Here is a 27,525-nt window from a genome sequence, read left to right on the forward strand (position 1 = left end):
AGAAAAAATCATCGAATTTCACAATTTACACAAAGGAAAAAGAACTCTTGAAACAAATTATATATACACATATACTAGTAGAGTTGTCTGATCGTAGTTCCTAATATGCTTCCGCCAATCGTCATTATGTTATTCCCCTAAATTCTTCTTGTTTGAGAATGAGGCTTACATTTCAATGAGCAAGGAAAGTTGTGTGAGTGTACCACACCAGATTTTTTTTCTAGGTAAAACCGGAGTGTCCGCTTTGCAAACAGGGGTTCAAGTCGATTATCCATAATGTCAGATCGATTGAAGATTATGATCAGTATGACATATTTCGTCCAGTTTCAAGTTTTCAAGTTTATTCATTCATCTCTTGTACAACATAGTAAATCAAATTGACAATGTACATACAAAAATTATTACAAGAAATAGAATGTGGAGCTCACAAGACTTACGTCCGTTCGTGAGCTTCAAAAAGAAATAGATTACAAAAAATTTATAAACAAAGTGGCATAAAAAATATGAAATAAAGTAGGATTAAAAAGTAGGAGATAAAAAATACATACAAAAAAAGTAGTAAATAATGGAATTGAAAAGCAGGTAGAAGAATCTTCAATGTGGAGTTATACATTTTAAACATCGCTAGGCTAGACAGCACAACAGGAACGCAAATGAGAAAAGCATAAAGCTGTTTTAGAGTACGGTAAGCTCGAATGATAATATTGGGCTAGAAAAACTTAGGGCTCTGATATAGTGGAGAAAGTAGTGAGAAACGATCCAAATCACAACAATACTATCTTATGTTACCAGAGAAGTCAGTGGATGCTTTGATCCAATTTATGGTTTCAATCTTTAGTTTATTTGGTGGAGAATTTGCAAACAAGGTTTGGGGAATTATATTCACAAGCTTATCACACCTATAAGGAAATTGCATCCTACAAACACTAAGATTAGTTTCAGTCATGTCAGAAGATCTAAAAACTCGACCATTTTTCAAGTGCAGGTTCAAGAGGTCATTTATGTATATTATGAATAAGATTGGAGAAAGAACAGTTCCTTGTGGCAAACCATAGTCGAGCATATATTCAGTACTGGATTTATTCCCATTTGATAATATCTGTGATCGCCCTCTCAGGTAACTCGAGAAAAGATTTAAGGGTAATCCTCGAATTCCAATACGATTAAGTTTTTCCAAAAGTTTTGAATGTGGAATAGTATCAAATGCTTTGGTGAGGTCCATAAATATTGCAATAGATTTCTTTCTTCTACTAAAATTTTCAGTTAAAGTTTTTACTAGTAACGAGATAGCATCCTCTGTATTTTTGCCTTCTTGAAAACCAAATTGGCTGGGATGAATAAAATTTTTCAATCTCAAATATTGTGTAAGACGCTTTTTTATAATTTTTTCCATAACCTTTGAAATACCGCTGAGCAAGCTTATCGGACGATAATTAGTCGGATTTTTAGCATCACCAGATTTATACAAAGGTACAATCTTGGCTACTTTGAATTCATCTGGGAAGAAACCTTCTTCAAAGCATCTGTTAATTATGATATTTACAGGTTTAGCAATGCTGTGAGCTATGTTTTTTAAACAACTGTTACTTATGTCACTTACGCCTGGTGCTGAATTGGATTTCAGTGTTTTTATCGTTTGAATAATCTCTGATTCATTTGTCGGGAATAGGAAAAAAGAGTTATGGAAATCAATTTGTGAGTTGTTAGAATTATGATGACTGATTTGAGGTTGTATATTGGTTACATTTTCGTTGTTTAGCTTTTCTGCAAACTTCCTACCAATAGATGAAAAATGTTTGTACAGGACTTCAGGATCAATATCATTATTCAAAGCTCTCTTTTTGATATCAAGTATCTCGTTTATTGTGTTCCATGTTTTCCTAGCATTACCCCTACTTTGATCCAATTTATTTCTATAGTAATTGATTTTGGTATCCTTCAATGATTTGTTTAAAGTATTCCTATAGCGAGTATAGAGTTCTTTTAGCTCATTGTTATTAGGTTGTTTCAGTAGTTTTTTGTGCATTTTGTTCCTAGTCTGTATAGCTCTAATTAATCCTTGGGTGATCCAGTTTTTTAATGGTCTGTTTCTGTGTGATACCTTGATTTGAGTGGTTGCATTTTCTATGTGGGTAATAAGTGTTTGTTCAAAAGATTGTACGAGGGTTTGAATGTCGTTGTTATCCATCACACCAGTCCAGGATTCATTTTCGAGGCATTGTAATAATTTGTTGTAATCTATTTTGCCAATAGTGCTGGTATTAGAAGATATACTATTTGATTCGTAAGCAGTACTTTGACCTCCTAGATGAATGCTGGTACAATAGTGATCAGTAATATCAGTCTTGAAAATAGCACCTATCACTCTATCTGCATTGACATTTGTATTTTTGAAAAATATGTGGTCTATACAAGAGCTTGAAATATTCTGAACTCGAGTTGGTTTATTTATATACGATGTGAAGCCATTTGAAGTCATAATATTAAAATAGTCAATAGAGGTATCGGAAGTTTGATTCAAATCGATATTAATATCACCCATAAGAATAACATTTTTATAATCCGTCAGCTCCCTTAAAACATTCTCCAAGTCATTTAGGAATAGATTAGCCGATGAGGAGGGTGATCTGTAGATTGCAATCAAAGTAATTTCGAAATTTGTGGTGGGGTTTCTCACTTTCAGGACCACTGAGTCTGACTCTGGTATGTCAACACTCAGTCTGTTGAAAGTGAATGCATTACTGACAAAGACACATACACCATTATTTTTGTTTCTCTTTCCAGGCTGATCTATTGATGTGTACCCATTTAATATGTAGTTAAAAGGTTCGTCTTCGCCCATCCATGTCTCAGACAGCACTATAATATCAAATTTTAGGTGACAGTTCTCTATTGTGTTAGCGAATTCATCAAAATTCTTATTCAAGCTGCGTATGTTCATATGAACCATACTCATTATACGTTTCTCCACTATATTGGCAAAATTAATTGGTGGGGGAAGTAGAATATCGTTAATTTCAATAGTATTGTAGCATTCCTGTGTTGCTTCATTGTCAAAGTTTTCCACTATAACCATAAACAATCAAAGAAAAAAATTTTTAAGTAAGAAAGATAATGAAAAATATACGATAAAAATTGAGAACACAAAATCTTAAAATGTATTTTAGATTTAAAAGCTAATTCTCCTCAAAATGAAAAAAAAATAATATATTTAGAAGTAGTAGAAGGAAAAATTAATAAATTTAGCAAGGGTAAGGGAAATAGAAAAAAAATTAGTCGATCACCTCAGCCTACCGGTGATAAAACTTGATTTCTGAACCGTGCTATATATAAAACAGAAATATTTATATATTATGAATTGAATTGAAAGACAATCAGATCACAATAAGATCAGATCTATCAGCGGGAAGTGATGTTGAGAAAACGGAGCATTTCCAATTTGTAATGATGAATGTGAAATAGATAAGTTGTTATCGGTATTTTATGAAGCTACCAGCCGCATGCCCACAAAATAAAGGGTGACGGAGGAAGAGGCAGTCGTAAGAGCGGTAGTAGAGAAAGAAAACGATTAGCTATAGAAAGCTTACTTATTGAATCGTTATGATTCTTCCGTTATGTCGATGTGCAAGGAGATTCTCGCTTCAGTTGATAAGATTAGTTTCTTGTTTACTGCAAAACAGAATCTAGCCTTCAAAACATCGGTCCTAGAACTGAAACTCTTGAAACGTGAAAGAATGATTGCTGTTTGATCAATTTAGTTTGTTCTCATGACTGATTCATTCAAAATTATATTCAAATAAATTATACTAATCGTAACTTGATAGAATAGTTATGACTATTGTTCAGTTTCAATGAATTTTACTTTAAAAAAAGTATGAATAATAATTGAAATTATAGACGTAAACTAAATGCTTCAATCTGCACAGCAATTTTAGTTGAGATATATTTACATCGATTTCATTAATTTATTATAAATAATAAAGTTATTCATTAGGATTTGTCAGTTACAATACGTATTTTATGTGTTAGCGAAAAAGATTAGAATGATGGATAAAATCCAATTTTAGATCTAGACTGCAGTTACGTACTAAATAAATACTGTATTGAATGGACAATAAATACTTGAAATTTAGATTGAATATAGAAATAACTTGAAAAGAAAAGAAAAAAACTTCATCGTTCAACTAGATTTTAGCACTTGACTGTGGTTGGTACGGCACATAAGTCCTCTTCACACTTCACAGTGTGAATTTCTCCATTTTCGACTATTCTTATCTTTATCGTACCAGTTTTGTCCACCCAAACATATTTGAAGCCGAATTCCTTTTGTAACTTCCTGGCTTTGGATAATAAGATTTTTCGCTGGGCCGTTAGAGAAAAGTTTATGTAAATTGGACGGATCTCACCTTGCATTCCAATATGACGGGTTGATAGCTTATCCACATTGCGCTTTCGCTGCATTATTTCGTGGGTGACGGTGCGTCGTACAAACCTGACTATAACCGGCGGCGGGTTTCGAGAGTCCGGTCGTTTTCTAAGTTGGTTTTCTAAGTTCAACAACAACAACACATAGTCTAGTTATTTCATCTGTAGAAGAGCTGTTTTGAAGACTTTAAAAAAATGATGACTAAAAAAAATCATCGAATTTCACAGTTTACACAAAGGAAAAAGTACTCTGAAAACAATTATATATACACATAATATGTGTGTATCAACTGAAATGAGTCTAATTTCTGGGAAAATTTCAGGAGCTCCGTAATATTCTTGAGAAAAGTGGCGGATAATGACTAAAAAACCATGTTATATTATATAATATTTTTTTTTTTATTGTACAATACTATAGCTATCTAGTCTGGAGACTAATGAGCTAATTTTTTCTACCCTAACATACTACTTGAAAATGTTAACAGCGAATATCTCATTAGATATTCTCACTGATATTGATTGTTTAATTAATATGTACACTTATGACTGTACTATAGAAGCTAGATTCACTCAATCACTGCTCTGCTCTTTCACTGGACACTAATTGAACAAGCACTACACTAGCTCATACGGTTTCCTCCTTTTGAGCCTCTGCACCAACCCTCCATTGCCTAGCAGCTGGATCGCCTCAACGTTGTCGTGTTGGTGCAGTCGCCCCTCGTGCGTCTCCGCATGCCTCTGGATCTCGGTGGACACCAGGTCGACGTGCAGGTCTCTATGAGGATCGCTGTTCCTGACATACCAAGGAGAATCCACAATGTTCCTCAGCACCTTGTTCTGGAACCGTTGTATTACATTGATATTGCTGTCTTTGGTACACCCCCAAAGTTGTATACCATATGTCCATACTGGCTTTAGTATCTGTTTGTACAAAAGTACTTTATTTTGGATTTGTAAGTTGGAGTTTTTACCGATCAGCCAATACAGCTTCTTATATTTGATTCCAAGTCCCTCACTCTTCTTCTTGACATGGGCCTTCCAGCGAAGCTTTGCGTCCAAGGTCATACCTAGATACTTGGCATCATTGGCATATGGTACAACTTGGTTGTTAATTGTTATTGGTATGGGCAGGTCCTTCTTATTGGTGAAGTTGATGTGAATCGACTTTGCTTCATTTAGTTTCATCCTCCACTTTCTAGTCCAATCTTGAATTTTGTTGATGGATCTCTGTAGTTTTTCTGTTGCAATATGAATATTACTGTCTACTGATAATATGGCTGTATCGTAGCCAATGTTGGCTGTAGTATTCTCATCAAGGCTGGGAATATCGCTGGTATAGAGTAGGTAGAGAAATGGTCCTAGAATACTTCCTTGAGGAACTCCTGCTTTTATTTCCTTCAAATCATAATATGAATTTTCATGCCTGACTCTAAAGTATCTGTCAGTCAGATAGGATTTTAATATATCTGTAAATTGCTTTGGTAGCACTTTTTTCAGTTTGAAAAGAAGACCTTCATGCCACACTTTATCAAAAGCTTGCCCTATATCAAGGAAAGCTGCTGAACAAACTTTTTTCTCTTCATGGCTCTTCTCTATTACATTCACAATCCTATGCACTTGGTCTATTGTTGAGTGTTTCACTCTGAAGCCAAATTGGTGATTTGGAATTATGTGCTGTCTCTCAATTATTGGTGTTAGCCTACTCAGTAAAATTCTTTCAAACAACTTGGAAAGCACAGGTAGCAATGATATTGGCCTATATGATGATACTTCATGTGGCTCTTTACCTGGCTTGAGTAGCATTATAACTTCTGCTACTTTCCATATTCCTGGTACAAATTTGAGTCTGAAAGAGGCATTCAAAATGTGTGTTAATTTTACTATTGCTTTTCTTGGTAGGTGCTTGAGGACTAAGCCAGTTATCATTTCGAATCCAGGGGTCTTTTTGTTATTCAGATTTCTTATTTCTCTTTTCACCTCTTCTACTGTGACACACATTATTTCTTGATTTGGCTGTAAGATATTCTCCTCTGCTTCTAAAGTGTCTTCTTCAGTTGTGTTGTTTGGTTTAAAAACGTTCACAAGATGATCTGCAAAGGTCTGTGCCTTTTCATCACTACTCCTTGCCCATTGTCTGTTCTGCTTCCTGAGAGGAGGAGATTGATGAATGGGTTTTTTTATTTTTTTAGCTGCCTTCCAGAGTGAGTAGTCTGTACTGCGTTCTGCTGTTAAGTTTATCAAGTAATTATTGATTGATTCATTCTTGATACATTGAATCTCTCTCCTTAGTTCTTGAGTTAGATTGTTTAAAACTCTTTTGTCTTGAGGGGAACGTGATTGCTGCCATCTCCTTCTTGCTCTTCGTTTTTCCACAATCATTTCTCTGATTTCCGCAGGGTAATTATTTCCAGTGGTTCTTCTTCTGAATTGTGGAGTATTACACCATGCTGCCTGTTGGATATCAGTAACAAACTTCTCTAACTCCCGATCAATCTGTTCTTCGTTTCTTAATGGCGAGTTCAACTCTATTCTTTCATCCAGCATCTTTTGGAAACCATCCCAATCCGTGTAGCTGTTGACTAGCGCAGGACAAGCATTTTCCTTCTGTAGAATTGAATCACTGAGAGTCAAAATGATGGGTGAGTGGTCCGAATTTAGATCGAAACTATCCTCTAAATGCAATAATTTACCGATATATTCTTTGTCAGAAGTCTATAAGATCTGGGATTTTCCTAGTATCGGTGGGCCAGTAGGTTGGTTTACCAGTTGAAAGAGCTTCGCACCTCATCTCTCTCATTGCTTCATAGAGCTGTCTTCCCTTGTGTGTTGTTAAAGGCGATCCCCAATGCACGTGCTTTGCATTGAAATCTCCACCAAGAATGAATATGTCTGAATATCTGGGAGGACAGTAAATAGCTGCAACAACAAAATGATAATTTACTGCTTTCACTGCTACACCTGTCAATTGTATTCTATCACTTTCGAGTTTCACTTGTTCATGATGTTGTAGATTGTATCTGATGATGATGGCACTCCCACCCCTTGCGACATTGCTGGGATGTAAAGCATGATAGATCCTATAGCCTTTGAATTTTATAAACGACTGCTTTGTAAAATGAGTCTCAGATATAAGACATATATCTATTTTTTCTATGTTTAGAATTGCTTCCAACTCTTGTTGCCGTTGTAACAATCAATTTGCGTTCCATTCCATTATTTTTAGTGAATGAATCATTTGAATTGCAGTAGTTTACTTTGTTCTAACTTCTGGAATTTAGACTGCAGTGAGGTGATTATTTGTTCTTGTCTATCCAGTTTTGCCAAGATGAGCTGCAAAATATTATTGTTATCTCCTACTTCACTTTTTGGCTCTCCCAATTTTGGTCTATTTTCTTTTGAGACAATCTGGGCGAAAGTTAATTTCTTAACCGCGCTTTCATTGTTTGGATTGTGGGTTTGTGTATTTTCTGTGATTTTTGGTGGAATATTCTTCACTGTGTTCTTCCGTAAATCTGGAATATTTTTTGTTTTATTGGAGTTTCTAATCTTTTGCAATTCGATTGCGACAGTGCAGCCTCGATAGCTGGCTGGATGTGCTTCTCCGCAATGAATACATTTTGGTAAAGCATCACTGGGTTTTGTACAGTCTTTTGTTTGATGTTTACCTGCACACTTTACACACTTGTTACAGTATTTTTGTGTGTGACCGTATGCTTGGCATCGTTTGCATTGCGGTATCAGGTTGGCCTTCTTCAGTGCTTCCACTTCCACTTTGCAACCAAGTATATTTTCAAGTTCAAAAACTTTTTTTATATTTTCTTCCGCGCTGAATGAGACTATGAACATATCCAATGGCTCTCTTTTCTTCCACTTTAGCTTATTTACAACTTCTAGAACTTTCAATCCTCGTGTCTTCAAATCTTCCAGTATCATGTCCGTACTACAAGAGTGATGAAGTTTTTTAATCATTACTCTTATTGGTCTCGACTTTAAGTAAAAAAACTAAAAATACCTTTTGTTGCTGTATCTTCATAGGAATGCCAGTTAAATCCGTCATTAATCAGTTCTCTGGTAACATTCCGATAAGTTTCGGAGTCGACTGCATTTATTTTGAACGTTTCTCCACTCAAGAGTTTTATTCTATATTTGTCAGCTGGCGACACTTTTTTCAAGCTCTTAAGGAGTCCATCTAGATTCTTGATACCATCCACTATGATTGGGGGTGGTGGCATTTCTTTCTTCTCTCTCTTCTCCACGTCAGTGGTTTTAGAATTTAAGTTCTGTTGAATTCTTTTTGCAGACACATTTTTGACTTCTGGCGATGGAGGTACTAAGCTTCCTCTTCTTGGTAGCCCGCTTTGTACGAGTCCTGATCCATTCCGTTTCTTTGGCCAATTCTTCGTCATTTGTTGAGTAGTTCTCGGCTGCTGAGCTGGTAGGCTGTGAGCTGTGAATCTTCTTCTCAATATTCAGAAATCTTGCTTCCAAATCCTGCACTTTTTTTAACAGTTCTAAGTTGCTCTTCTCCAATTCCTTCCTCTTCTCATCGGTCCCTTTCCAGGCGATGAAAAGTACCTGCTCGGTTGAAGCTTCGAGTTTATTTAATTTGATATATTTATCCGGTGAACACTGGATTTCTGATGTATTTAGCATGGTGTTGGTGTCCATACTGTCGTTAGTGGCTCCCTGTTCTCTTTGCTCTTCTGTAGGAATACTAGGTGGCTTCACTAAATTAGACATATTTTGAAAACATACCTTTCAAACAGCCCTCGTATCAACACTCACGCACACGGAAACGCGAACGCGAGCTTTAGAACGGCCGCGAAAAGCAGGTCGCTTTGCTTGCATGAATTCCGCGGTCGACGACCGATATTCGATGCAATATTTTTGTTCCTCTTTTGATGGCGAACAAACTGCTGACTCACTACTTCTACACTACACTATTACTAACTACTCCACTATACGTCCGTTCTCTACGAATTCTAACGCAATACTGATTATAATTATATTATATACACATAATATGTGTATATATAATAAATTGTTTTCAAGGTACTTTTTCCTGTATATTATACAGAAGTCTGATCGTAGTTTCAAATATGAGCAAAAAAAGTTGTATGAGTGTACCACACCATATTTTTTTATTATTCAAGATCTCTTAGATTGATGCTCTCGTTGCAGCACACATATCTCTGGCTTTGCTGGTATTTTTTGTGGTATAGGTGGCCTATATGGTTATGTTGAGAAGACTATATGTATTTTAGGTTTATGGTTAAATTAAGTATTTTAATAGTGCTTTTGTTTTGAAAGTTGTACGGTATTACCGTACATTTTTGCCATACGGTATGGCAAATAAATAATTTAATTTGATGTTGAACAACATTCTTTTGTGAATGTTGCTACTCTTCTCACAAGATAACGACTTAAAATCTGATCAAAACACGTTGCTGTTGCAAGAGGCAATTGTAAAGCGGACTCGCCATCGTCTACTAAGTAAAGTTGCTCTTATTTTTACAATATATTATTGAACAACTACTCATATTTTCATCGTAAGGCTGGCCACTAACGGTAGAACATGCATGATACACATGACGTCATACATTGTTGTGTCATCTTATTTATTTATCAATTTATTTACAATATCTCTTAAAATCTGAGCCTTACGCACTTATCCTTGGCACTATTTCTGTGGCACAAATTTTTTGTGGTTAGGTTTTTTTATCTTATTTATTTATTAATTTATTTACAATATCTCTTTAAATCTAAAGCCTGACCCACTTGGCCATCCCGGGCTTGGGATTGTCATGTTGAATAAAAAATTACAAGTTTTGTGTTGGTGACCTTGTTGTTTTTCAAATTTTGTGTACCGTAGTATGGTTTCGTGTTGGTGACCTTGTTGTTTTAAAGAATTTCACAAATCTCATTCATATGGGTTGCTAACCTTGGTGCGCTTGAGCTCTGGTTCCACTTCAAAGTGGATACCTCTTTGAATCTTCGATTTTTTTTTAGTTTATTTTTTCTTCACTGCTCTATTTGAGGTTCAATTATCATAATTTGTGATTTTCCAGTGGTTTATTTATAGTTATTGGTTGTTTATTTTGTGTTAAAAGCCTCTCGCCGATGGTAAACATGCATGATGCGTGTGTGCATGATAATGCCCGCCGCAAAGTGTACCCACGCTTATCCACATTCAAGCTCAAGCTAACCCACACGCTGGGCTGGGTCTGTCAACGCAAAGTGAACCCACGGTAGCGTGGAACATGGCTACATCGACAAAAGCGAATATAGCCGAAAAAACTCGACAAAAGCCGAGTATAGCCGAAAAACCCCGACAAAAGCCGGGAGGAGGATAGTTTGTTGACGACGCATGTGCTAGTTGTTGGCATGCACAGTACAACGAACAAGTGACCCACGTTCCAACCTTTTCGAAACCTTTGTGAACAAATCACAAACCGATCCACGCGTTTATATTAATTTAGTGGAATGTTCTCGACTGGGGTGCAGTTTGCGGCGCGCCATTGCCAGCAATGCTTTTACAAAACTTTCCACGGCGTGGGTTGGAGTGGCGTGGATTAGCGTTGGTCTACTTTGCGGTGGGTCCAAGCATGCATGTAGTACATGAATACTCCTTTCTACTGTTAGTGGCCAGCCTTATCCTTACAAAATATGATTGAACAATTTCTGAGATGTCATCATAAGGTTGCCAAATTCATGTCGTGGATCAATGAGCCATCTGGTGACTTATTGAATGTGGGTTGGTTGCAGACAAAACCCAGCACAGGCGCACCGCCTGGTTCCGTTCCTGCACCGCGAGCTGTGTGCACTGCTGGGTGCTGGCCGCAGCTGCGAATCGGCCATGAACGCGATCATGGAGATGGTGGTGCTGTGGCCCATTCGCAGTGCGGAGTTCCGCAATGGCGTCGAGACTTTCCTTGGCAGCCGCACCGACCACTTTGTGCACGAGTTCCACTCGTTCGCCATATCGCCCTACGACATGATCGGCTACGACCGACACGCCACCTATGGACCAGCCCCCGTCGGCATCCAGTACGACGACATCGACCTGCTCGACACCACTTCCTCCTCGTCCTCGTCCGACAGTGATGTTCAGGTACAATAAACCATCAAATCATTCCTATTATTACATTTAATATAATACTATCAAATAAATTATCCACCATCATTATAATATAATTATATTTTATATTTACTTGAATGAGAAAAAATTCGGTTCATTACATTTACTGCGTGCAGCACAAAGCGCCGTCCGCTTACTTTTTATATTCATATTTATTTACTTGTGATGAACAGTATTTAATACGAACTACATAATAATTATACAATTGTCATAAAACAATTACAAAATAGAAAATAGACTACTACACAATAATAATACGTAAAATGGCCAAATACAGAATGAATTAGAGGTTAGAGCATACACATAATATTGATTATAATTAATAATAAATTGAAATAGAAAAAAAATTGAAAGAAAAATTAGTCAATAAGCTTGAAAATATACAAAAAAGTCCCTAGCCTCTGAAAGAATAAAATCAGTATTATTATTCTTTCAATTTACCTCCCACGGAAGGGTATTTGGATATGTCGATAATTTAGTCAAATCTATTTCGATTATTTCTAGTAGCAAAAATGCATAAAATATATACATAATAAAACTGGACAACCTAGCTCATCACGTAATGTGTTTTAAATTGACCAATTGAGTACCGTACGCACAAATGCTTAAGAGTTGCTCTTTCATCAATTCTCCAAATTTTTGTCCCGTATATGCTCTTATGGTGGCTGGTAATATTATACAGTCGAATTCCAGCTCTCTTCACTTCTCTCTCATACAAAATGGTCCTATGTATATCATCTCGCAACTCTTCCCTACGTCTAGTTCCGTAATTATTGTGCAAATGTGCGCCAGTTCTGAATTTTATCCTTGTTTTTATCTATAAAACATACATTCTAGCTTAATAGTGGGAGAATTTTCATTTTTTTTTTTTGAAGCAAGGTCTACAGTTTGAAAGTATTACGACAATATTACATTACCATTCTATAACTAGAATACTTTTTTGAGCGATGAAAACTGCATTCGTCCAAAATCCAAATCCAGAAGTACTGAAGTATGCTAGTACTCAAAATTCATTGAATTTTAATTTATGTGAATAGATTTAGTCAGAGTAAATTTCTTATAGAAAATGAAATTCAATTAGAAATCTGAAACTTGCCTGGTATGTTATGGAAATGAAAGTGGTATGGTTTGGAATATATTACCTATTAAGAGAACAAACATATTAGAATTTGAGTATCAAATATTCTTAAAAGAACTAGAACCAAATAAACTGTTGAAACCGTTGGTTTCACAGACGATAACAATAATCATATTGTGCACATGATAGATAGAAGCCTTACGATGGATTGATCTCTTTATCTTGCAATTGTTTATCTTGAGTAATTTTTGTCGCTACTGTGCATGCTCTGAACCTTCAGCCATTTAAAAGCAAAACCTAGCACCCCAACCTTTCTCTAACTTCAAATATTAAATACTTAACTCTTTTTTCTATTCCTAATATATTCTATGTTCTTCGCATACGCAAAATTTTCATGATTTAGATTACTTACCTGGCGTGGGGGTTACCGTGATCAAGAAGGCGGTTCCCCCAGGGCCAGGCCTTGTCATTGCAATGCGAATTGGTTGACCCCTGCGAATGCCCCAAATGTGGGCATCTCGTGCGCACAATAATTGACCTCAACATGGTATATTATAGTGTGTAATCTTAGTCCACAACTGATAAACAGTGATGTTGTATTGTAACCTGTTTCACTAGAAGAATATTCCGACTTATCAACAAGTTATTTCCGTTCACAATTTCAAGTTTTTGATGTGAATAAATTGATTTGTATTTGAATTGCTATTGCAGGTTATTGATGAGGTGATGCCAGATCCGATTAGTCGTAGGCCTAGCAGTGCGAGCAATCATATGGCTGGTCCATCACAGCTCACAAATGCATCTCCCCTACAAATCGTCGACTTGTCAAGGCAATCAGAACCTGAATCAGGAATGGAAGATTGTGTTGTGATTGCTACAGTGAAGCCGCGTCACCTTAGAACACCTGAAATCATCACGATCAGCGACGATGACCTTGAAGCAGATAACAGTGAACAACAGCACGTGAACATTGACCGCGTTTCTTCCGACGAAGATGTTAAACCGACACCCCAACAAATAGCAAACATTTCCGCCGAAAGTTGCAAGCCTTCTACATCAAGAACAAAGTCACATCATCGCACGAAAAAAATGAAAAATAAGAGATATAAGCGCATTTATACAGTTTCAGAAAGTGATGATGATAATGATGATAATAGTTCAGTTAGTAGTAGCAGTTCATCGAGCGACGAGGAATGGAATGAAACAAAGAAAAAGCGTGTAAAGAGTAAGTTAGATAAGAAGTCGAAGGGAAGTGTTAAGAGAGCTGCTTATTCGAAAAGCAATAGGAAGGTGTCATCTAGGCCGGCGACAAAAAGGAGTCGGAGAGATTCTACAACGTCCTCGTCGTCGTCATCATCATCTTCATCATCATCATCTTCATCATCATCACCATCACCATCACCATCACCATCTCAATCTCCATCACCATCATCTTGTGATTGCAGAGATAGGAGAGATGATTTGGAACACAGGAGGAAGATACGACAGAAACGGAGGAAAGAGGTGACTAGTAATCAACGACTGAAGAGTGTAGTGCAAGTGCGCCGTAGCAGTGGTAGTGGCTCCTACTCATCAGACCAACACCCCCACCACCAGCCTTGGCAACGCTCCGCCTCCGTCTCCACCTCCACCTCCACCTGCGCCTCCACCTCCTCCTCTTGGTCCGACTTGAGTCACCAGCATAAGCATAGTAACAGCAGTAAATACAAGTTCAAAAGAAAGCACTAATTTCAATAATTTGTTGTAGAAACATTGCTAAATCATGGATATATCTACCTCATAACTGATCGTTTCGTTTCAAATTGTTTTAGAGCTGTAATCAACAGAACTTTCTTGGAGATTCAGTTCTACTTTATTTACAGATATCAAATCATTAGCATTCAAGCTATCAAGCATTTAGCATCAAAACAATAGCCCACATACTCTGAAGAATAGATCAAACTTTATGCTTTTATAGGTTATTTGATAAAGAGAACATTTTTGGAAAATGAACCATATTTTTATCCACAGTATAATACTGTGAAAATACAACATGATAATGAAATAATGCAACTTACTGTGAAAAGACTTCATATCGCAAGCAATAAAAAAAATTCTTAGAAAATTATAATTTTTTTACTTTTACTGATTGTTATGTGATGAACAAATAACTTACTGCAGTAAGGTGACGACTGTGTGAAGCACACTTAAGGCGTTATCAAAGGAAAGAGTCTGAAAAGGTACAATTAGTACTTCTATATGAATCCTCCTTAGAGATGCCAAAGATTATTTATTCAAAGTGCGGGATTATAAACCTGGTTTCATGATTTATTCTAATTCACAACATCGGTGGTGTTACATCTTTTACTACAGCGTGTTGTCGATATCAGATGCGGAATACTAATATAATTAAATGTTTGCAATTTGTGATCAACACTCATGTTGATTATCGCAATAATTATGTGGAGTTGCGTTTATTCTTAGCATTTTTTAGAATCTTGTCATACTATTAAGTAAAAATGATAGTGAGACTAAATACATTGTACTCAAAACAAGTTCTAAATTTCTGATTGAAGCCTAATTTTATAATATAATGATTTATCTTATCAGACAAGTTGAAGTCATCCTTTCAATTATTATGGAATTCTGACTAATTTTCGGTTGACTTAAAACTATTAACTTGATAGATTTGAGACATTTCTCATGCTTCCATGATTTCAATTGAAACGTTGGCTATTCTGGAATCTATTCCTAAATTTTTTTCAGCTAATTATTTTGAGAAAAATGTTTTTTAGATTAATTTTGAGGTGTATAATAGTTTAACTCCGTAGAGAAAACAGCTGTTCTTTTGTTATAGTTCATTGTTTTTGTATTATCTTCTATTATTCATTTGAAATTTATGAAATATTTCCCTTATCTAATGTTCTGGTATCTGTTTAATGTTTAGAAGTGTAAAAATTAAACTCAAATATTTGACATTTCAATTGTCATGAAATCCATTTTGAATTTCAGTTACATATCAGCCGATTCAATTTTAATTCGTTTGAAGCAATAAGTTGATATTCATAAATGTATCAGCTGATATTGTAATTTACTTAGGAAACGTTTTACTTGTACTCGGTAGTAATAATTATTATAGAATATTTTAAACACCGTAGATGATTCATCACTCCAGTTTCAATAATGCTGGGAGGTTTCAACCCTATACTTCATCCAATACTAAAAGCAAATAAAAGCAAAAGTGTTGATATCTTTATGGAGAATGAATAAGGACTTCGCTATTGTTTAAACAGCAATAAAACATAAGCTTGACAGAGATTAAATGTAATGCCGAGTCCATTGTATTGCATCTACTTCAAGCTTCAAAGTAACTGATATCCAGGCTTTTAATCTATTCGAATTGATTTAAAATGAAATAGTAATATTTTTGTAAAAAATAATGTTATTAAAAGTCATTAATGTCATTAATGTTAATGTTATTAAACTTAGCAAATTAAACGATATTTTAGCAACTCAGTGATATTAATTTAGTTCAGTGAATAAAGAACCTATAAATTATGAAACCTATATTAAACCTTTAAATTTATAATATATTGAATTATGACTTGATTTGGATTATGTCACAAAAATATGTAGCTAAGTTATAAATTCCACTCAATTTTTATTCTAATTTAACTTGACTAACTTTTCCTTAATTGATAGAGAACTCTGCTACTTTAAGTCAGGTTAATTTGAGAATTATGAAAGCCGAGTAACCTTATTGGCTAATTTAATTTTTAAATAAATAAGTGATAGTTCAATAATTGCTGTCTTATAATTGAAATACTAGAATTCCTAATTATTATTATCTCAGTTGAACATGGGATAATAAAAGCATGGAACAGCCCAAGGTATTTAGAATACAAATTCTAATCCTAGTAGAATAGTAGGCCTAATAGTCCGGGTGCAAATTTCATTCCGTGGTCATTTTTGGGCAACAGCCGTGGAAGATGTCTTAATTTCTTTGTTAGGTCTAGCATGATGAGAAACGCGAAGTTTATAAGTCGAAATCACAGGCAAACACCTCAAAAACAAGATGGCCGCCAAAATGTTTAGGGTTCTGCTATATCGCTTGTATTTCAATAAACTTTGATATTCAACCGGTTTTTTGGACGACTATATTCTAAAAATGTTCTTCTACAATTCGCAAATTGTTCTATAAAATTTTCTTATAAAACGCATATTTTATTAGTTATAACCTTCAATATCCTCAATCCTCAATATCCAACTCCTCAATCTTCTAACAAAGAGATAAAAGACCATTTGCAAGTCTCTATCTTGAAGTAGTCATTAAAATCGATTGTATAGTTCTAGCTTGTTACCTCATGCTTATGGAAAAACGCACCAGAAATCATGCAGGGTTTTCTTTGGAGGGCGCTGGAGAACACATTCACTGGCGTACAGCGCATGAAATATATTGTTTTAAAGCTGAAAGAACGATATAAATTTTATAGATTTAACATTTCCAACAGGTCTTTTGAAGGTTAACTTATAACTAATAAAATATGCGTTTTAGAGGGTAATTTTATAGAACAATTTGCAAATTGTAGAGGAAAATTTTTAGAATATAGTCGTCCAAAAAACCGGTTGAATATCAACGGTTATTAAAATACAAGCGATATAGTAAAACCCTAAAAATTTCGGCGGCCATCTTGTTTTTGAGGTGTTTGCCTGTGATTTCGACTTATCATCGCGTTTCTCATTATGCTAGACTTAACGAAGAAATTGAAACATCTTCCACGGCTGTTACCCGAAAATGACCACGGATTGCTTTTTTCATGACATTCATACAAGTTAGGATTGCGATTAATCAAATAGTCTTTTTAAAAAATGAATTTATTTGTTAACCACATATTACAATAATTTTATATCTCGCGATAGAGCTCCGTTCGCTATGCCCGCTAGCTTGGAACTGAATACTAAATACAATGTGACTTTCCACTACAACTATGCTACATCAACAATAATGGAATGAGGATTGCTGACTATATAATTAGCTATATAACTCCTCCATCCCTAAAAAGAACTTCGGGGGTAGGGTTGTTAACAATCTTTACATTGGGTGAATCTTTTCTACTTAGATAATGGTACAATAGAACAATTGACATTAGAGTAAAAATTACATACAAAATAACTGTACAAAAACTTATGTTTGTAGTGAAAATACTTTCTTCCCTTATGGGGGTGTACTTGTTAACAGCAATCGGATTAAAATTAAGATGTTCTAAATTTTTCAAATGAATTTGGTAATCTGGAATTTGATGATCTTGAAGTTCTAATTGGATGTTTTTTAGAAATTTTGAATGTCCTCTCGTTTGGGAAGAGTGGAACAGAGGTTTTCCTCGATAGTAAATTTTTCCTTCAGCTGTATTGATGAAATAAATTCCTTGAAGTGTTGTCACAGTAGTTTCGGTTTTCGTTTCGATGTGGAAGGTCTCCAATTTTGGTAAGACTGCCAAATATTGTTGTATTTTGGGAATCCATTTGCTGAGGTTCTCTTCAATTTGGACAGCGGTGAATTTACAGTTGTCGGTGGAACCAGTAGATATGATAGTCGCTTCACATTGCAGTTGTTGATGGGAGATGGCTTCGGATGAGCACAGATAGCATTCGTTATCTCCTATCAATCTACATTCTTTATACAATATTTCAATTTTTAAAGTATTAGAACTATCAGAAGATTTTAATAGGTATTTGTTTTGTGGAACTATTGTTACAAAATTTGATTCTACTTTACTTGGAATTGGTAATAATTCAAAAATATAAAAAATGACTTCTTCCACAATCGGAAATTTGAGAAAATAAATGATTTCGTTCTTAATTGCCTTACAATCTACATTAATACATTTTTCTATTTCTAACATCTTATTATAATTGATTTCCAATGGGAATTTCTTATCATAGAATTTTGAAATTTTTACAAGTTCATTGAATAATTCTTTAGTAGACATTATAGTAGGGTGCAGAACGCCTACTTTACAAAATGCAATAGGTAGAATTTTCAATGTCATGAACTACGTCTAATAAAATAGTCTATTATAAGCTACGAGTAATTGATTCAAAATATATTTATTTTTTTCTAATTCTACGAAATCGTTTAAATTATTAATTATAAAAAATTCTCTTTCAATTCATTGAAGTTTTGGTTCACAAGTTTAATTGTCTCATTGAATTCTACAATAATGGTTTGAAATTGATTGGCTAAATTATCTTGATTATTATACAGTTCGAGAATCAACTTATCGTATTTTTGTTCGTCATATGAGTCCAAATTACCAGTGATAAATTTTAAAACAGATCCAAGACTATTTATTAAACCTCTTTTATTGCGTTTGACGTTTTCATTGTAAAACAAAATTATTTCCAATTTTTCTTCAATAACAGACTTTGTATGGTTGATAAATTTCAAATAGTTAATTGCATCTCTTAATTTACTACTGTTTTCTGTAACGAAATCGGTTTTTGAACTTTGAACTTTGAACTTACACTAATATTTTCCAAAAATAGTGAGACCTTATCATAGTAATTATTTAAATTTTAGATTTCTGAATACATTGATTTCAAATCATAATTATGTACAAAAACGTGCGAGTTATATACAAGTTTGGCTTTGCCAAGGTTAATTGGTACAATTCCAGAATTGATAGTAACATTCTTAATGTCTATTGCTTTACCTGATCTTGCTGCGTTCAGGGTGAAGAGGGACCTGGAAAAGGATTGTCATTGTCAATAGTCAGTTGAGTCACTGTCTTAGGTTTTTCAATGTCATTAGTTTTGATAATTTTTCTAGGTCTTTTAATTTTGGATAAATGAATTCTCTCTATAGTGTTTTGATGTCGGGGATTTATTTTGGCAGTTTTAAGCTCTCGATTCACTGATATAGGAGAGATTCTTTGTTGAATTTATTATTTTTAGTTTTATTTTGTTTTTGCACATTCCTCACATAAACTTCTTTTGGAATTTCTGGTAGTTCTTCTCGATCTTTGTTCCTTTCGTTGATGACATGTTCTTTTCTACTTCGGTTTATTTCCTATAGGGGTTGGCAGGCCTGATCTGCCTGTGTTGGTTGTTAGAAAAATCGTCTATTAGTTTTTTGAAGTTTAAGTAGTTTTTCATGACTAAAGTGTTTCAAGTTGAGTTATTACGTAAAGGTGTGAATCTGGCGAGTCACTGAATGTATAGTCTTCAAAATTGACATCTATTTATTGTTTTGATGATATTGTCAAGTTAAGGTAACCTCAATATCAACTGTGCAAGTGTCCAATTGTTGGAGAATCTTCTTCGCGCGGGAATGAGCCAGCTGTTCTAGCGCTGTTTTTCGTGTTGTGCTATTAATCTGTTGATGATAAGTTGAAGGTGAAGGCATCGCCTTATCTTATCCACCTGTCACTTCCACGTGGAACGGTTGATAACGTAACTAACGGCATTGTTTATTTCTTCTATCTCGTAGTATAGTTGAAGAATGTACAGTATAATTTCTATTATGAACTGTACATATGAACTAAACATCTCAAGCTACTGAATTCTTTACTGTAGTACGGAGTCTGGGTAATTCGGTATGATTAAAACAACGACGAGCAAGGGCAACCAGGCGCTATTAGTTGACTCGTTCAAATGCATGACTCCACGCACAAACTGAGAGTTTGCTTCAATGTTATTGTCTTGAAATTTCCATTAATATTACAGTTTTGTGAAGTGTAACTGTTCATGCGAGTGTATTTTGTGCTACAAACGGATTGGTACAACGTTTAAATCAATCAGCCAGTGAGTTAAGACTTGTAACTGTTATTTACATTGACTAAATTTAATTGCTAACCTACAAAGCTACTGTAAAATCTTCTCTTAGAACACATTCAAAACAGATTATGAACTTTGAAACCAATGCTGACAACCCAATAGAGACATATAGCACTAGCTGTTTTCGTCAAGTCAGATGAAGGAAGTCTTGATCTGATGATACACTTTTCTTAAGTATCCCCTGCTGAGGCTTCAATGCAACGCTGAAGCCGGACGCTGCGCATCGATTCCTGAATCTGTGGCTGCTCTACTGTGGTGAGAACTGTCTGCTATTGCGGAATGTAGCGAATGTCGATCTCTCCGTTGCTTGCGTATCTTGTGCTGTAGCTGTTATTCTTATCATGCGCCATGCGGTAAGATTGTCAGCTGCTCCTGTTTCTCGTACGGCTGGCTTGTCTAATCTAATTCTTTGTGTGACAGTTGCAGTTGTGAGAGTGACTGACAGTTATCATCGCTAATCTCAAAAATAAAAAGATAATAAACTGAGTGGACTCAATGAATGGAATCTTATCACTTTTCCTTAACAATTAAAACTGTATTTCTCTTTGATTTCCAACTTGAATGTATTTCTTTCATTTCTAATGCTTAAGAATATTGTTGTTTTATTCCTATAACTCATACAGTGTGACTAGAGAGAAATTATAAGATGTCTTTTTCTCTTTATAAAACAACTAGAAATAACGATGCTATTTATTATGATAAGAATTGTTATAGAAAGAGTCATTCCTTGTCCTCGGGCGATATTGTTTGGAGATGTGTCCATAAAGGCTGCTCTAGTACCATCACTACTGACAAGTCATTAAAAAATTTTAAATCATCTGCAAACAGTCATGTCAAACATGCTACACAAACTCCCCCACAACTTTGTAAGAATTCTTTATCAAAATCAGTAACAATTGACACTGCTGAAAAAACGACTAATAGAGTTATTACATGTAGGATGTCACGTTTGTCTGTAGATTCAAGTTTAAAAAATATAAGAAAGGCACTCTCTTTTGATGTAAGTAGTCAGACTGACCCCCTTTTTCTACAGGACAAGGATGTTCTCATTGAACGTATTAATGAACTTCTTGGTTATCAGGATGCACTTATAGCAGAAATTCAATCTCTTAAACATCCTGAATGTGTGTCATCACATTCACCTACTACTCAATGTGTTGCCATACAGACCGAAAGTTTGTCAACTGATTCTGATGATCAGCACTATGCTATTGCAAACAGTAATTTTATCTCACTCAATAGAACCAAGGATAAATTGTATAAGGAAATTATAAACTTGGAGCATGATATAGCTGAAAATAGAAGTATAATTAGTTCATTGGAATTGGAAAGGGAAAATCTTGCTAATATAATATCAAAAGTAAGCCAAGAAGTTGAATTAGTAGGAAAATTAGTAGTGAGTGAGGACTGCAGTGAGTCATTGGGTCAAACAAGTGAATCTAAAATAAGGAATATTATAGAACATGTAAGGGGGGAAATTATTATATTCTCTGATTGTCAAGGTCGTGATCTGGCATCCTATCTACAGAATAGAATACCACATTCATATAGTGTCTCAAGCTTTGTATACCCTGGTGCTGGTATGTGTCAAATATTAGATAGAATTTTTAATTGTAAAGAGGTACAGCTTATGAATAAAGAAGATTATTTAATTATATTAGGTGGTACACTGACATAAATGACTCAGCTAATGAAAAGGACACTATTATATTCAGATTGGCAGTTGAGAGTTTACTGCGTCAGACAAGACATACTAACGTGATAATAGGGACTGTGCCTTACAGATATGATATGCCGGCTGCCTCACCCATAAATTGCATGATAAAGGTGATTAATGGTCTCCTGAAAAAAATTGTCTCCGGATTTGTTACCTTGTTGAACACATGGGATCTCACTGCAAAAGAACACACAAGTCATGGTTTACACATCAATAAAAAAGGGAAAATTAAAATAGCTAGGAGGCTTGATGCTATTATTAGGGATTCCCTGGATGGGAAAAAAGCCACTTCTAGTAGTAATCTTTATGAGTCCATGATTATTGAGCTCACAACTGGGCCATGTTTGGAGGGCAGTACTTCGTTGATTGAGGGAGAGGTTGATGCTGTAGTACCGGCTACAGGCGAACCAGATGTAGCATTAAATTTAAACTAATAGCTCCAGACAATGAAGTTGAACAAAGCTTCAGCCTACATGCAGAGGTAACTGGCTCTCTAATACCTATAATTTCGAACTCCATTAGAAAACCTAAACCTCCCAGAAGTATAAAGATTGCTCATTCAAACCTCATTGATATACCTATAACAGCCATGGACAAGCACAGAAGGGGATCAATTGAACATCATGAAACTTATACAGGTAGGAACGTAAAATTGTGCTCCATTAATGTCCAATGCATGCGGAATAAAATTAGTGAGCTTGAGTTACTTTGTGAGCTGCATGACATCGACGTTTTGTGCATCTGTGAACACTGGCTTGCTGAAGATGAGATTGAATACTACAGCAATTTGGCTGGTCTCAGGAAGGTAGCTCATTTCTCTAGGCAGACTTCAAGTGGTGGTGTAGCTGTTTTTGTGCGAGAGAGTATGGCATGGTCGGCAAACGCCCTAGACCTCAAAGAGTTCTGTATTGAGATGCATGCTGAGTTTGCTGGGATACATATTCCGGAGTTGTCACTTGTTGTGGTAAGCATGTATCGCTCTCCTAATGGAAATGTTGAATGTTTTTTGCAGCAGCTTGAATTATGTGTTGGATGTCTCAGTAATATTGGTTTGTTTGTAATAATTGGAACTGATCACAATATTGATTTGCTTGGCACGTCGGCAGCATCCTCAGGTTTTTTGAATTTGTTAAGAAGTCTGAATTTGTATAGTGCAGTAATGCAACCTACAAGAGGTAATGCTTCCCTTGATAATTTTTTCACAAATTTGGACCATTGGAGCTATGTTGCTGAGGTTAGTGTTGATCAGATTGCAGATCATAAACACATTCTCATGGAAGCCACTTTTATGGCAGATGTTGTTGGAAGTTGTAATGGTTCCAGTAGAAACGTTTCTTCCAGAGTCTTCAATGATGGTATTGTCAGACTTTTCTGTAATTATTTGGGAGTTTGGGTTGACTCTTGGTTGGAATCTGTTATTGATATGCAGGCGGTTGGTGGTTTTCAATGTTTCTTTCATGCTCTCATGGATGGTTTCAAGTTTTTCTTTCCACTAAGAATGAGGTCGCTAAGTTCTAAAAGATTCACAACTATGAAGGGAAATTCTGTACCACAAGTAAAAGACTGGTTCACTCCTGAACTAGCCCGAATGAGAGATATGGTATCCATGACAAATGATTTAGCTAGAATCAGGCCTCACCTGGTTGAACTAGCAACTGGGCTCAAGAAGGATTACCGTTATAGATTGCGAGAGGCTAAGAAAAACGCCAATGCAAAATTCATTGCAGAGGTTCAAAATTCATGTAGGGCTGCCTGGAGTCTTATAAATTCACATAAGCCTAAATCAGAAGAAGGTGATCTAAGTTTCACAACTGCCAGTGAATTTAATCAGTTCTATGTCACATCTGTGGAGAGTATTGTGAATAATATTCCAAATAATATTGCAACCGATCTTTCCAATGCTCTTCAGGGTATTCCAGTTGTAGAAGGAAACTTTGAATGGAACCATGTGACACCTGCTGATGTTGTAAGCATAGTAAATTATTTTAGTGTATCAAAGGCAAAAGATATTTATGGAATGAGTGTGGCTTTTCTGAGGCAGATTATTTGTTTCTTGAGTCCAATACTTGCATGCCTTATCAATAAGTGTATCGATGAGGGTGTTTTCCCTGATGAGCTCAAGATATCAAGAGCAGTTCCAACTCACAAGAAGGGTGCTCTGGACAGTGTAAGCAACTATAGATTCATATCTTTGATCCCGGTGATTGCAAAAATTTTTGAGACGGTATTGTTTATTCAGCTGTACAACTATTTTGAGAATAATGGTCTGCTGGTTCCTGTTCAGTTTGGTTTCAGGAGAGGAAGATCGACTGTCTCTGCTGTGCAGACTCTCATTCAATCAGTCCTGGAGGCATTTGAGAATGGAAGATCTTCATCGCTTTTGCTCTGTGATTTATCACGTGCCTTCGACTGTGTCTCGCACAATATTCTATTGGGAAAGCTGGAGAAGTATGGCCTTGGAGTCGGTGCTGTCAGACTGATGAAATCATACCTGAGTGATAGGTTGCAGGTTGTGGACTGGAATGGTGAACTATCAAGTCCTGCACCCTTGAAACATGGAGTCCCACAGGGATCAGTTTTGGGACCTTTGCTCTTTCTCATCTCAATAAATGATATATATTATTCAGTAGATGGTGGTGTTCTGTTATTCGCAGATGACACATCACTATTTGCGGATCATAAGAGCGTAGATTCTGCCAGGCTTGCTGTGAGGGAGCTGTATCATAGTGCGTCTCAATGGTTTGATCTAAATAAGCTGGCTCTTAACAGTGACAAGACTCAGGAGCTATCATTCAGCCTCAATTCTGGGATTGCCACGGGTACTGTGAAGCTCTTGGGGTTTTCCCTGGATAGTAGGTTGACCTGGGAGGCTCACATCAGCCAGCTCTGCAAAAGGCTAAGTAGGGTCATTTTTCTGCTTAGAAGGCTTGTATCATGTGTGCCTGACGGTTTTGTGCGCCAAGCTTACTTTGCTTTTTTCCAGAGCCATATTGCATATGGTACAAGGCTGTGGGGGCACGCTGCGAGTGTGAATAGGGTGCTATTAATGCAAAAAAGAGCCATTAGAATTGTGATGAGAGCTGGTTGGATTGATCACTGCAAACCATTGTTTGTACATTTACGAGTGATGACAGTTTATGGCCTGTACATATACGAGTGCTTGGTTTCGGTTAGAGAGAATATTCATTTGTACACCAGGGCCAATCAGATCCACAGTCACGCTACACGGGGAAATGGAAACCTGGTCCTGCCGGGGTGAGATTGGAAAGATCCAGGAAAAGTTTTCCCATATCTGGCATCAGATTCTTCAATAGGCTACCTGATGAAGTAAGAGAGCTGCCTCTGGTGAGCTTTAAGAAGCGGGTCAAGTCATGGCTGGTCGCCAACCCGTTCTATTCCATTCATGAGTTTGACGAGTCTGACCCAAGCACTATGTAAATTGACTGTGTAAAGCACTAAGTAAATTGCCGACTGTGATAATAGAGTTTCTATGGTTTTAGTTTGTTCACGATTTATTGTAAAAGTAAGTATAGATTAAAATTAGAATAGGCTGTATAGACTGTGATAGAATTGAAGTTTAGTGATTGTTTATTGATATTTCTGTATTATTATTTATTATTTTCTTGTGAGAAACCGAATATCTTTGAAGCCTGCTCTTGCACTGCATGTTGTGTATTATCTTTATTTATGTATTGTTATTGTAATTCTGTTAGAAATTTTATTGTAATGACATGGCCTAGTGTACTGTATGTATTTTCTGGCTGTAATAAAATCATTGAATCATCATTGAATCATTGAATCATTCCTGTATATAGTCGAATAGTCGTTTGGTTTTTTCTTTGTGATTATTAACATATTCGTTGATAAACCTGCGAATGTCAATTTCAAGAATGGGATTAGATTCCATGTGTCTGTATAAAACTTCCAAAGGTGTCAGTTTTGTTATCGAGTGAATGCTATTGTTATAAGCAATTACGGCGTACGGTACTTTACTAATTGTTTCTGTTTTGAACTCGTCGCGATTATTAAATATTCTGATGTGCTCAATTATCATAGAATGAAAACGTTCAGCTAAGCCATTTGAAGGTGGAAGTTGAGTACCTACTCTTACCCAGTGCATTTCGATTTTGTGCAATTCTGTCAATTCCTTTACTAAGCCATTATTGAATTCACATCCATTGTCGGCAACTATAGTTTGAGGGATATCATGGTGGGAAAAGAAACTAAGCAGTTTGTCTGCTACCTCAACACTGTTACAACTTGTTATTGGATAACATTGTGCGTATCTTGAAAAACTATCAATGATCGTGAGAAATTTCTTTTTCTCAAATGTTATACTGTCCACGTGAATGATTTGAAGCGGCCTTATAGCTGTCGGTGTCAAGTTCATTTCTAAATTAAGTGGATTTCGTTCGTACTTTGTTTTGAGACATATCTCACATTTGTTAATAAAATTTTGAATATAATTATTCATGTTGGGCCAATAGTATTTTCTTATCTTATCGTAAGTTTCTTGTATACCTCTTTGATTCGTTTTTCCAATATGATAATTATCAATAGTTTCTATTTTGTCATCTTCATGTGTTACACATCAAGTACCTACATTAACTTTACATCGTACAAGTATGAGTTTTGAAAATTAAAATTTTTTTGGCAATCACTGAAGCAAATCTTTTATAGAATTCATTTTCAAAATACAAGATATATCTAACATTAGGCACTAAATATTCTTTCATGAATTCAATCACCTTTTTATCGAAATTATTCTCAGATATCTCATCTACTATCATTCTTGTTATACTATCAAATATTTTATGAATAGTGACTTTCTTTTGGTTATTGCTCACAAGCTTCAATATGACTTGGTTTTTAGCATAGTTAACTGGGTTAGCATAGTTAATCTAATTTCTTAATATTAGAATTTCTGCAAGTGAAATGGACAAATTTTGTTTTATCATCGTTTTGTAATAGGTTTCTTCTACTCAAATAGTTTTTTTAAATCAAAATAGAATCCTTACATTTAGTTTAAAGTGAGTTAAAGTATTTGTCTGCTGTACACAAACTTATATTGTCAGCATACATACAAACTTTGGTATTTTCTATGGCATCATGGGCATATTTCGGCAGTCCTCCCAAATAGCAAAAGAACAAGAATGACCCTAACACAGATCCCTGCGGTACAGAGTACTTGATACTCCTTATACTAGATTTAACCTCAAACAGGTCATTTTCATTAAAATGTTTGATATTTACATACTGTCGCCTGCCTTCTAAATATGACTCTATCCAACTATCTCTTTACCCCTTATTCCATAAGTTTGTCCAAAAGTATTCTATATGATCAACGCTGTC

The 27,525-nt window shown here is 35.6% G+C and overlaps 1 protein-coding gene and 1 non-coding gene across 5 annotated transcripts in view; both read left to right on the forward strand.

The window, feature by feature from the left end:
* LOC111053780 (E3 ubiquitin-protein ligase Topors) overlaps positions 1-16,136 on the forward strand; it is a 38,940-nt gene extending 22,804 nt beyond the window's left edge. For all 4 annotated transcript variants that reach the window (XM_022340708.2, XM_022340709.2, XM_022340707.2 and 1 more), the window contains exons 5-6: positions 11,191-11,536; positions 13,353-16,136. In XM_022340708.2, the coding sequence (XP_022196400.2) occupies positions 11,191-11,536; positions 13,353-14,369 (1,363 nt within the window). In that variant the 3' untranslated portion in view covers positions 14,370-16,136. The remainder of the gene's footprint in view (positions 1-11,190; positions 11,537-13,352) is intronic.
* LOC120350128 lies at positions 13,046-13,211 on the forward strand. Its single transcript, XR_005570645.1, has one exon. It is a non-coding gene; the product is annotated as a U1 spliceosomal RNA (small nuclear RNA).
* Positions 16,137-27,525: the final 11,389 nt, after the last annotated feature.

Source organism: Nilaparvata lugens, chromosome 2, assembly GCF_014356525.2.
Source record: "Nilaparvata lugens isolate BPH chromosome 2, ASM1435652v1, whole genome shotgun sequence".
In the NCBI taxonomy this organism is placed as follows: Eukaryota; Metazoa; Arthropoda; class Insecta; order Hemiptera; family Delphacidae; genus Nilaparvata; species Nilaparvata lugens.